The 12,878-nt window shown below is 39.5% G+C and overlaps 1 protein-coding gene across 25 annotated transcripts in view; it reads left to right on the top strand.

The window, feature by feature from the left end:
- heph (hephaestus) overlaps positions 1-12,567 on the top strand; it is a 168,534-nt gene extending 155,967 nt beyond the window's left edge. For 14 of the 25 annotated variants that reach the window (NM_176602.3, NM_176596.3, NM_176601.3 and 11 more), the window contains 4 exons: positions 1,583-1,675; positions 6,746-6,962; positions 7,379-7,456; positions 7,567-8,534. In NM_176602.3, the coding sequence (NP_788779.1) occupies positions 1,583-1,675; positions 6,746-6,962; positions 7,379-7,456; positions 7,567-7,699 (521 nt within the window). In that variant the 3' untranslated portion in view covers positions 7,700-8,534. Of the gene's footprint in view, positions 1-1,582; positions 1,676-6,745; positions 6,963-7,378; positions 7,457-7,566 lie in introns of all 25 variants that reach the window. The other 11 variants (NM_001300701.1, NM_170581.2, NM_001170317.2 and 8 more) reach the window with 4 other exon arrangements.
- Positions 12,568-12,878: the final 311 nt, after the last annotated feature.

The raw sequence follows: 12,878 nt of genomic DNA, 5'->3' as shown, positions 1-12,878 counted from the left end.
TACCCCGAATTCCTGGAAAAAACGAAACGATATTGCTCGGTGTTTGGCATAAGTCAAGTCCATCGGATAACTGGGAACTAAGGCAGTCAGTCAGGCAGCCAGTCGTCTGTATAAAATGGATTTACTGCCAACTGTTGAACTGCGTTCTCCGTCCTGCGAACTCCTCCTTGCACCTCACTATTTACTACCTGCATTTCCATTGCTAGTTTTGTAACTTGTTAGCGCAGCGCTCGCTTGGCTACGCTTCGAGTAGCTGACATAGCCCCTACTTATATAGCCGGCATGGCTTCCGAAGTTCTTGCACTGGTAAAAAATCTAGAAGATTCATTGACTCTTTAGTATATCTTAATTTCAAAAGACTTGAACTCCTGCATCACATGGAAGAACTGGCGTGGGCTGCTTAATATTTAAGAAGGGAATAAATTAATCTTAAGTAGCGAAGTAAAATTGGTCAAAGTGTAAAGCCTCTTCTGTGCGCGTGTGTGTGGCTAAAAGAAGTTGAAAATTTACTTTCCGCATTATTCGATTTGTTGTCTTGGGCAGGGCTGCACTTTACATTGTTTGCTTTGGGGTCGGTTTTGCCATTGGCATTGCCGTTGCCCTTTGGCCACCAAGTCGACCGGCAACTATTTTTTATGCTTGATGGCAATTTGCGCCCCGCTTCGAATTTGCGCTGATTGGCTGCACATGGGATGTGAAGCCCGGCAAGGGTCACCCAATAGACCGGATCTTGGCCAACTGTCAAAGCAAAAGACACTGGCCATAGGAAAGAGTCAGCAGCTTCCTTAAATTCTGCTTTCAGCCTTAATGCAGTTCTACAGCTTGGTCTCAGCTCACCTTATATTGCGTAGTTTGTGGCGTAAGTAAAGCCATAAAATACAATTCAATAACGCGTCCGGTGCCGCCGAATTGTTGCACACCAGCACACCTTGTCTGACAGCTGTAAAATCCGTGGCCTTAAAACGAAATGCGGCAAGGAAGCCAAGCCAGCTGGGCCAACGCAAAAGCTGTAGCCAAGCAGACGCAGTTCGAATTGAAGCTCGTAAAAAATAGCACAGAAAACTTATTGAGCCAGTTATGAGTTTCGTACATGATACTAACGGCGTGCCCCCCGGCAATAATGCGAGTGCTTGGGTTGTAGGCAAAGAAAGCAAGGTGGAAAAATGATAGTGCCCAAGATATCTGGTGTACATGTTATGGCTTTTTGGTAGGGTGTAAAGTTTTTCCGCGGTCGCCGTAAACCGTTTGGAGATGTCCAAAAATTCAGAAAGCAGTCGAGGGGAATGAAAGGGAATACTCTGGACACTTCAAAGCTTAAAGCATAAAAAGGTACTACACTTAAAAACAAGTTAATTTCTTACCGAACCCATTGTTCGACAGTAAGTTTTAGAACTTTTAAATAGTATATACTTTTTTGGGATTCCACGTGTAAAATTTTATATAAGAGAAAGTTTACCGGAGCAGCAGCTACAAAGTTCTTTAGTTGGCCCGCTCACCATTCGTGCGGCAATACCCAAATTACTTTACTTACCACTACTCTCACAACCATTTACTCATAATTCTCAACTGCTCCAATCCGCAGGTGTATACGGCGATGTGCAACGTGTAAAGATTCTGTACAACAAGAAGGACTCGGCACTCATACAAATGGCGGAGCCCCAGCAAGCTTATTTGGGTAAGTCAAGCAGACGCACTTTTACCTCACTAACCCTCGAATATACCCTTCATCTACTGCATACCACACGGAAACACAACAAAACGAGAGTAATGAAAAATCTGAGTCTCGATCCGTAAGCTGAGGGTCGGGGCGAAAAAGGAGCAACTGCAATTTGCAGCTTGTTTAAAATGAAAATTCCGGCAACATGAAATTCCAAACGGCGCATTCCTTTGGCAACCGTAACCATTGCTGCTGTTGGTGTGGGTTGTGCAGCTGCAAATGCAGCAAACAAAATGTATTAATAATAAAAATTGTTAAAGCGAAAGAGACGGCAACAGGGCCAAAAGCGAGGGATGGCTGGCCGTGCACATAAATGGAATTTTATAAGCGCTTTATTACCAGCCCGCCTGGGCAGCAGCAACACCTGGCCAAGACCCACTGCTTCCCCGCCTTCCAGGCAACAAAGGCTCCTCCTCTCCTGCACGGCGGGACATGCCAATCATTTTATTGCATTTATTTGTGTGCACTTTGCCATTGTCAGGCTGCCCGGCATGCCGATGGCCAAGGACGCCCCCTTCGGATCCCAATCCAATCCAATCTGACCCCCTGCACGCATTAAACGAAATGAAAATTGTCGCGCATTGCGACGCGTTAAGAGCAACCAACCGACGTGCCAAATTCCACTTTATTACAAAAACAGGAGCAGCAGCAGTGGCAAGGCGATCGAAGCGTTGACAGCGCTGACAGCGACACCTTTTTCAATTTCGATTTGGTTTTATTCCATTTAGCACGCCAACTATCCAGCGAGCACCTCCCGCTCCACGTCCATCGGCTCTCTTTTCTCTGGCTAGCATTCATTGTTCCCACTCAGCGGTGCGTCCGCCGCTGTCTTTCATTTGTGTTATTTATTCATTGGAAAAATAACTCAAAAGCTGTCAAAGTGCTGCGGCCCTGCAGGGAGGCGCTTAATTGAAAACAACAACAGTGCGAAAGTCCCCTCTTGAAGCCGCTGTCCTTTCGTTTCAGCTTTTAAGGAAAATGCAGTGTCTGCGGTGTACATATATGCAAATTTATCAGCTTCTTGAACCTCGCTTCTAAAGCCTTTGTGAGTAGGCTCAGATTTATTTTCATATAGTGTATTGTCTTTGCTTGTCACTGGCCAGATCACCTTTGTTTTGCCGTCTCTTTATTATTATGCAAGGCCACTTTCGCACAGTTTCTGCATAAGAAGCATATTTTATTAGCTACTTAAGTTTGCTGAGAGCATATGAAAATGAAAATCAGGTTGAATGTCATCAGGGCGTTAATCGTTCGAACATGTAATTTATCAATTATATTTTCCGTCACGATTTCATGTCGTGCGCACAAGCAGCGACTGCTGCTGCTGTTAATAACGTTTAAATAAATTTAATCTGTTCAATAAATGCAAAGTGCGATCGCTGCGGAAATTGCCAGCAAATTGTGCGCCTGAAAAAGCGTAAGCTACTGCATAATAAATGCCATCAACTGTTTATTGATTTAAATAAAAAGAGAATAAGTGCTCGGCAGCCCAGCACACACAGGTGCACAAATACGCCCGGGGGTATCCACGAACCCGCAGACCAAATATTCGCAGTTGCACCCGCACATCCGCCGCTCCACCGCGAACTATTTTCGCAACCTTGTCACGAAACGGGTGGAGTGCTTTCCCTTTAAAATATGCTTTGTCCTGTACTCAATTATTTTTTAATTATAATTATGTAAGCAAAAAAAAACTTCCTGAATTTGAAGCCGCTTTGGCGGGCGGGGCACCTTGCATTCTTTGGCTTGCAGCTCAATAGCATTCCTGCTTTGAGATTTTCCATCTTAATTAATTCGGTTAAACAAACGGATGGGTGATGGGGCTGCCAAGTAGAGCTAATCAACAGCTACTCTTGAAAATGCATGGCATAATTACGGGTAATTTTCCTTTGTGCGCATTTGCACGCAGTGACAGCATCAGCAGCTGTCCGAATTCGTTTCGGTGGTGTATACGTAATGCTGTGTTAATTAAATTCGTCGAAAAATTGACGGCATTTCGAAGACCACAAAATCCTGCCACCGGCTGCAATTGATAAAACTATTGTGCCAACTCTACGCAAATGAGGCGACGAAACCGAAACAGTCAACTGTTTGACCAAACAAGCAAATTATTGTGCCAAACTAGAAGGTCAACATCCCTTTCGCTCTGCACAAACCACTCCTTTTCACTCCCCCAGTCAAACACACAACGGCGAACAAACTGCCCCAGGGCATATGAAAACATTAATGGGAATCCAACATAGCATATAGACTACAAATGTGGCGCATGGGCTGCCAAATGGCAAATACTTCCACTACTGCATTTTAGCTTTGTTTTAGCCCATCCATCTACACTATTAAAATTTTTTTTGGAATAGTAACGAGGTACAATGGTCTGAGAGAAACGATTTCTGATTTGATGCCAATTTTTTTTTTCAAAGTGTAAGCAGCTACCTGGACACAAGAACCAGCCCAAAATGGAAGCCGGGTTCGGGGCGGGAGTGCGCACTTATTCACTCATAAAATATTAACAAATTCATTCGTTACTTTGCCCAAAACTCTCGCCAACAAACAAAGACGATTACCGAACGTGGAGCAGCAGGAAGCAGCAGCTGCCCGGGGTCAACCCGCACTCCCCATGCATACGAAAGTGTCTCGTAAAGTGGTGTGCGTTATGGCGAGGGCCACAGACAAAATACGGCTACAATTGCACACTCAGCATACGAATTACAGCGTAAAGGCGCAAAAAGTTTTGCAAGAGAAGTCAACGGAAATCGGGGCAAAAAGAGGACCCTACGAGATTCAAGATGGAATGGGCACCCACCCATTCCCAGGACTAAATGCGACAGCAATCTGAATGCACGGAGGCAAGGAGCCAGAAAATAGACAAATACGAAATGGAAAGCAATAAGCTTTCCACCACCCAATGTGGCGTCCACTTGGTGGGCAGTTTAAGGTGTTTGCGTACCAAGGATGTTGTAATGGACTATTTTGTTGGGTGGTGGGGCACAGGATGGGGTGAGGATGGGTGGGATTAAGTTTTGCGCAACGTATTGCCAACCATGTATGAAATTTATTGGCGCACTCCCAGCTGTCAGCTAGGGACTTCCCCCCTCCTCCCCCTGCTAGCAAATAATTTTCCTGTTTGCCGTACAAATTACTCCCAAATATTTTGCATAAGCGTACGCATAAAGGCATTTGCAATAAAAACAAACAACAAACACAGACTTTCACATTTCATTGCCATTTGTATTATGGTCGATTACGCATACGCCATGTGTGCGTGTGCTGCCAAACTAAAAGTCGAGCTCGGTAAAAGTTTCCTCGGACTTGGGTTGACAATGCTAAGTGACTATTTGAATGACTTGGCGCCCGGCCCTCTGTGGGCCACTATTAATTACGAAACAGGGAAAACGCCGGGCAGAGGATGTTTTGCATAGTTTACGAGCCAGAGATAATAAAGCGCCTGGCCAGTGCGGCCGTAGATCATAGTCAAGGAATTGCTGGACATTAATCGTTCAAATCATGAAAGTTGCAACTAACTATCAGGTGGGGGTAGTAAACTCATCCCTAGTTCCGGATGCGGGCTCACCTGAGCCACATTTTCCCCATCCTGTGCGCCTTCCGCTTGTAGAGTAACATTTTCTGAGTGCGGTTGGTCCCAAGTGTATGATGCTTAAAAGTCTTAAACCCAGAACTTCATGCATAAAACAAGGGCAGACCCTCAAAGACTCGGCGCCGAGTCATTTCACTTACTTTTCGGTTTTCCCATTCCATGTTCCACTCTACTTTCTTTTGTTAGTTAATAATGATTTCTTTTTGCCGCTGATGTTGGTCAGCAGGCTCAGCTTTGTAATTAAAAGTTTAAGATACTTTTTGAGCCGGGCCCAGAAGCAGCTGCAGCTGTAGGCAAAGTTGGAACCCGCTCCTGGCCTTTTCGAAATGTGTCTCGCCTGCACATTAATCTTTATTACAAGTGTTTGTCATACACAAGGACGGGTGCAGGGAAAAAGGATGCTTAGGCCATACGAGCAGCGGCGGGCTTTGTCACTGCTGGCGCTCCTGTTATTTGACAATTTATTATATTCCTGCGTCTTTCGTTTTTGAAAATCACTTAATCCATTAGGCAAACAATAAACGGCTGAGTAAGCATATTGCGTTACAATAAAACAGAGGAGCAGTGATAAAATGTGATGTAATTTATTAATGTAATGCATGAGAGTTAAAAAATGTTAGAACCTTTTCTGGACAGTGGCCTGACCTAAGCTGTCGGATGACTTGGCAGGAACTTAAATTAAATAAAACGTAATCGAAACTGAAATCGAAATGAAAAGGCAGATTGAAATGTATTTGAGTACTGCACATGCATTCCATCCAAGCCGCAGGTGTTATGGCTTCTGAGAATATGAGAAATAAGGCAAAGTCCATTGGAAATGCGCCGGAAAAGAGCCTGGAGATGGCAAACTTTTGTTTGGTAATACTTTTACGGCCAAACAAGCATTTCAGCTCGTATAAATCACCAAAGGCAGACGACATTGATAAAGTTGCAGTTACATCTGAGTATGTAAATATTTGCCTGCCCTTATTGTTGACTTTGTTCGACGGCTGGTGGTCGGGATCTTTCACTACACTGAGGAAAGGACCGTACTTTTAATATAAAAAAGGTTGTAATTGGTTTAAAGCAATACGTAACATTGTTGTTTATCCGACTATACTATTTTCGTTATTATTCTCGAAGTTACAAAGTAAAAATCGAGTTGAAGGCACAGTTAGCTAGAACTCATCAAATTCATCAGGTTTAGATTTAATTTGTTAAATAAAATAAAAATAATATTCTAAATATATTGTTTGGATCAAAAACAAATTTTTTGGCAATGTTCTTTCTGAGATTCAGGAGTATTTTTATAGCTTGTGTCACAGCAAATAAATTGCATTGGTACAAATACATATATATTGACACAGCCACATTTTCCATATACAGACTCATCTAACAACCAAAAAACTTTTCCCTAGTGTATACATTTTAACGTGTTACTTTCTGCTCCACAGCCATGTCTCACCTTGATAAATTACGTTTATGGGGAAAGCCGATACGTGTGATGGCAAGCAAACACCAGGCCGTCCAGCTGCCCAAGGAGGGACAGCCGGACGCAGGACTCACACGTGACTACTCGCAAAATCCGTTGCACCGCTTCAAGAAACCGGGAAGCAAGAACTACCAGAACATCTATCCGCCGTCGGCGACACTACATTTAAGCAACATTCCGTAAGTATTCTACAGGGCATGACAATGCGCTGTCTGTGCCTGAGGGAATCAGATTGGGCAGTAGGCGTGGTCGGGTACTGCTTCGGTATGGATGCTGTGAGACGGCTTGATTTCGGCACGACAAGGCAATTACAATTATAGCTATGAGCAGTGGAAACCCCGCGTAGCACCCTATTCTACCAAAATTTGACAAAGCACCCCGCTGGCTGGGATTCGCATGCCAACTAGAAGACGGGGTGACTACCCTCCGCTGCGTGAATTTATGAATCGAGCCAATCGCACCACAGGCTCTTCGAAGCGCCTACCGAGCGGAATCAATGAACCAGCCTCACAGCAGGCGCTGCCACATACCCACGTACCCTTAAATCTGACACTCTTTAAAGGTAACTAACAACATCTTCTCTCTTACCCTGCAGCTCATCCTGCTCTGAGGATGACATCAAAGAAGCTTTCACCTCAAACAGCTTTGAAGTTAAGGCATTCAAATTTTTCCCGTAAGTAATGGCCGCACAGACAACTATTTTTAAAATTTTTTTTCCCTTCTATGTGTGCTATTAAAACTATCGGAGCAACCACTAATAACCTCGTCCTTTTTATTTTACAGGAAGGACCGTAAAATGGCACTGCTTCAACTGTTGTCCGTGGAGGAGGCTGTCCTAGCACTGATTAAGATGCACAACCACCAGCTGTCCGAGTCGAATCACCTGCGTGTAAGCTTCTCGAAGTCGAACATCTAGAATCCGATGCGAAGTCAGGTTTACTGAACCTGACTAGGTACCTCCGGCGGGTACAGCTACATACAGATGCATCAGCAGCAACACCTTCAGATCCATTGGCAGCAACAAATACAAACTATAATCCGTAGTACAAGAAAAATGCACGCAAACTTCTACTGAAATGGCAGACTCCAGAAGCACTACCCACCCAATCCAACATAATAATCAGCAGAAACAATCGATGCAAGAGCTATACCAATTTTAAACAATTCAACTCACTCTAAGAACTGTTTTCTGTTCATACACTACCCCTTAGTGGGAAAGACACAAACAATTAAGGAATCTTACTGAATTGATAAAGAAAAAACTACAAATAAATATACATGAAAATTACCACGAAAATAGCATTTTAAGTTATGGCACGCGCAGACAACAAAACAAACAAACAACCCACAAACTAACAATCAGCAACATCGTAACTTAAGCTTAACTTTAAACCTATAGTTCGTAAGAAACCTGCATTGCATAAAAAAAACAAAACAAAAAATATATGATGAGTAGAGAGGAGTTAAGTATGTTTAAAGTAAAAAGAGAAAGATCGTAACTTAAAATATTTTTAGTGCACTGTACTGTGTTTTGGTTTTAAAAAACGACAGAAAGTCAAAAACATACGAAGGAAGAAATTATGTTAAAAATGAATTAAGGCAATGTTTTATTATGTACATGATGCTGTTATTATATTTTAAATGAATGCAACTTAACTTTAGTTTTTTACAAGTGCGCAATTTCAATTGAAGAAATAGCATACCCGTAGCTAATAGATGTTTTAATTTAAAAAAGTAAAAAGTAAGAAAGTATTTAGAAAAACGGTCCCGAATAAACACATCGAGCCCTAAGCATATTGAAGTATAGCAAGGCAATGTGAAATAACGTTAAATGGAATTTAAGAAAATTGTATTAATTTTAATAAACCTATATAAATCAATAATTTGGACAATGCAAAGATATATCCTTGGCACGTCCGTTTGTTTAGACTAACGGGAAAATAATAATTTTAAAGGCAGTTAAATCAACGCGTACGTAAACCTTTTGTGTGTATGTATATGTAAATGTTGTTAAACTAGCGCAAATTATACAAAACCGACATGTATGTATTGAACTACAAAAAACAGGAAACAGGAAATTAAACCAATTTTAAGCTAAAAAGTATAATCTTAAAGTATGTATCAAAACACAAAAGGTAATAATATATTATCATAGACGTACTGGTAACGAAAGACATACGTGTTTTAGCAAGAAAACTGAAAGATTTTTTGATAATTTTACAAGGACCTCACAACGGACAACACACACAGAAGCGAACAAATATGGAAGTTTATATATATTTAGAAAGTGAAATTATTTGTATGTTGGAGCAAAGAACAAAGGAAATGAGATGAAGTAATAAAATGCAAAATACAGAAATGGTTAAAGAATCAACTAAATGTAACTTACATGATATGAATTTAGATCGTAAGCATGAGTAGAAGTGATCGTAATTTAAAATTAATACAGACACAGTGGAAACAATTAAATTACAATACAAAATTAACAAAAACGGAAAAAATTAAATGAGTATATCTAAACGAAAACGTGTACGAAAAGCAACAGTAAAATATTGTAAAATGTAATATTTATTATAACACTATATTTACAGTTATAAACAAACGCGCAGGCAATACAGAAATATGACCGAAGTGGGCAAGCGGATCACGTCAGAAAAAATTTGTTTAAATCAGCTCACTAGAAAAAGTCGACAATGACTACCTACTTTTTCATATAACACAGAACGCTTAGCGAACATTTTAAAGCCAACTCTAGCGTTTCATGTGCATACTGCAACTAGCTCTCCAAATAATCTTAACCTTAAATCTATTTATCCTACCTATATATGATCTATGTCTATCTATAATATATTTATATATAAACAATTTACACGTTTTGTTAGAGCATCTAAGCAAAATGAAGCGAAATGATATAAATCTATATCAGACCCACGACTGCTAGAATTTCATACGAGAACTCTTGACAAATCAAAATTTCATAAAAGTATTTAGCGAACTTACTTCTACAACTGCATAGAGCCGAAGCTACCCAGAATACGTTAACGATTCCAGTTGGACCCTTTCACAACAACCACTTCTACTAAACAATCAGCAAAGGTTAAGGACGGGGATCAGATCGGTGTCCTTGCTGATCGTTGGTATGCAGCGTTCAAAGAGTAATCAAATATTTAGCCCAACGATAATATAGATACAAAGGCGCTACTGCGTGCAAATGTTGATAGTAAACACGACACCGAGCAGCATACGAATTAATATACTTAATAGAGAATATAAATCAAATACTATCATAAATATACATTCAATCCAGATACAGTAACAAATTGCGAAGTCGGAGGCGAGAAGTCAGATGCGCAAAGTAGGCAATGCTAATTGACAAACAGTACACAAAAAGTATTACTTTACCATGTAGAGAAACGACTAACAATTAATTTACACTTAAACTGAAGTCTCGTATTGAAGAACCGATTAAACAAACAGAATCAAATAAGAACGAGTTGCATTGGCCGAAGTCAAAATGTCGAAACCAATGTGATCTTGAACGGCTTAATCGCAGGAAGTAACATAATTCAATCGGAATAATTAGTGATGAGGTCTTAGAAAAGCCAACAGTTTTATGTTGTACATTAATAGTTGCAAGAAGAAATTTTACCGTAATTCATAGTGAAACAAAAAGCGAAGACTAATCGAAAGTTACATATATACAAGGAGAGCACATGTTCGAATGTTGTGAGCCATGTGTGCCATGTGTGTGTGGTATAACACACGCAGGCTTATCTATGTGCTACTTTAACAGTTAAATGAAAACAGATATATGTGTATTGTACTATATGTAATTGTAGGTATAACTATACATTAGTGTCGACGAGAACGCAGCACATTATTAGAGATATACCGATTGACTAAACATGGAATACCAGAGTTAAAACTAATCACAAACTACAATCAAGTCAACGTAAAGATGGGAGAGAAACAGTTTTGAGTTACGGAACTACATGCACAACATATTTGACATGAACAGAAACATATCAGCATTTTTTGACACATGAAAAGTTTATTTAGACCCCACCTTTTGTTGTGTAGATCCCTTAATTTATGTTATTTCCGCCTTACTTGAGACCGTTATTTTTCAGTATTGTCCAAATACACAAAAGGGATGCATTATAGAAGCAGTGTTTGCTACAAATTGTTAGTTCGGCAAAAGTAAAAAAAAAAAATTATTTATTTAAGAAGTAAGCATACGCTGAAGTCATAGATGGAAGCATAGGGAAATTTTTCGGAATATTAGAAGAGACAGACGATAATACAACATTAAGCAGAGATGTTAATATTCATTTGTACAGAATAGCAGTTTGTCTTTGTTGTTTTTTTATACAGAGTAATTATCTTTTTGTCGCTCAGCTTCAGTTGAGATATCCTTTGTAAGCAGATAATATGTTGTTTATGGCGAATTCAAATAACACGAATCAAAAACGTATGTTTATGGTTTTTTTTTTTGGTTCGTAAAATTAGACCAACTTAGAAAACGAGTATACTATACATTACCTTTACCTATAGTTAGCTAAATCTGTATGTGCTTCACATGATGCTTTTGCCCTAATTGTTTTCCACAGCATTTTTGAGACCACTTAGTAAATCATAAAAGTTCATAACAGGCAGAAGTTCCTACTTTATAGTAAAAAGGTAAACGTTTAAAACATAACTAACAAAGAAAACTAGCATCAGTGAATTTAATACGGATACACTTAAATCAAGTACAATTTTAATTTGATTTTCTTACCAATTGCAATTTTCCCTTCTTGCTTTTATTAAGGGTTTGATTTTCTTGGTCTGTCTAATTCCTGGTAATAACTAATGCGGTTTTTCATAGGTCAGGCATTACTGAAAAAATTGTATAGGGGCCAAGTATCGATTGAATGACTAAAGTAAAGAAGAGTGCCGGTAAAGACCAGCCAATTATTTGTTTTATTGGTACCCCAGTCTTCAGAAGAAATTAAAAATAAAAGCTATGTTAGTCACCGCACACTTTCACTATCAGGCATTAGCTTGCCAGAAAGTCTGGCAAGCAACCTCAACTCTTAACTGCTTAACTAACTGAACTGCGAACAGACACACGCGAAACAATCAAACATTTCTGAAATCAAACTTTTAGTATATACAAAGCAAGAACACCTTGAAACTTTTGCGCTCTCTAATTGTACAACTTAATGGTAATACGACAAATTAATCATTTTATGCTCTAAATGATAAAGTAAAACTAAACGGCGATGTTTACGTAATGCAAGATTTTTCTCACCAAATTTTACTACAAATCTCTTATGTGTATATAAAAAATCAAAAGCTAAAGTGTATGGATATATTTAAATGTTTTGTGATCGCGCAGAAAAGCAACACTAAAACAAAAGCAGCGCATGAATCATCAAAACGAATTAACATGACTCTTACATTTTTTAAGTCCTAAGGTACATTTTCATATTGCAATTGAATTTGAAGGCACAATGTGAAATGCAAGATAAAACTGTACGTAGGAATCGATGCATTAAGCTTGATAAGCTGAAGGTACTTAGAAGTAAAGAACAAACTGAAGACGAGTGGCAGTAACAAAGTTGAAAAGAGAACGAATTTGCAGCCTGCGGCGATGTCACCGAAACATTCTATTACGCGCAGCATTGGGATTGCAATAATACGAGAAAGAATATTTGTTATGTTACAAGCATTAATTAATTAATTATTATAATAATTATTATTGAAAATATTTGAGAAATAAAGATAAAATAAAATGATTCGAATCATTAATTAAGGGTTTTTTTTAGAGCTGATAATCTTTTTCTGTAGATCTGTCAACTTCAAGCACTATGCGAACGTAATCCAAGCAGGAATCGCATTGTTTTATTAAAGAAGTATTATAAATCAACAGTATTGGTATCGATTATGTTTGCCCCATAATGCTTCAATGCACGATTTTTCTTGCTGGCTGGCTAGTATCGCAAAATCTAAAGAATTTTCTCTGAATTATGGAGCAAGACGATAAATGTGGCGGCAGAGCTTATTTAAGCCCCTAGTGTAAATTGATCAGTTTGATCAGCTACAACTTACGT

Source organism: Drosophila melanogaster, chromosome 3R (genome assembly GCF_000001215.4).
Source record: "Drosophila melanogaster chromosome 3R".
Lineage (NCBI taxonomy): Eukaryota > Metazoa > Arthropoda > Insecta > Diptera > Drosophilidae > Drosophila > Drosophila melanogaster.
The sequence above is the reverse complement of the archived record's forward strand: the minus strand, read 5'-3'. Positions and strand labels throughout refer to the sequence as shown.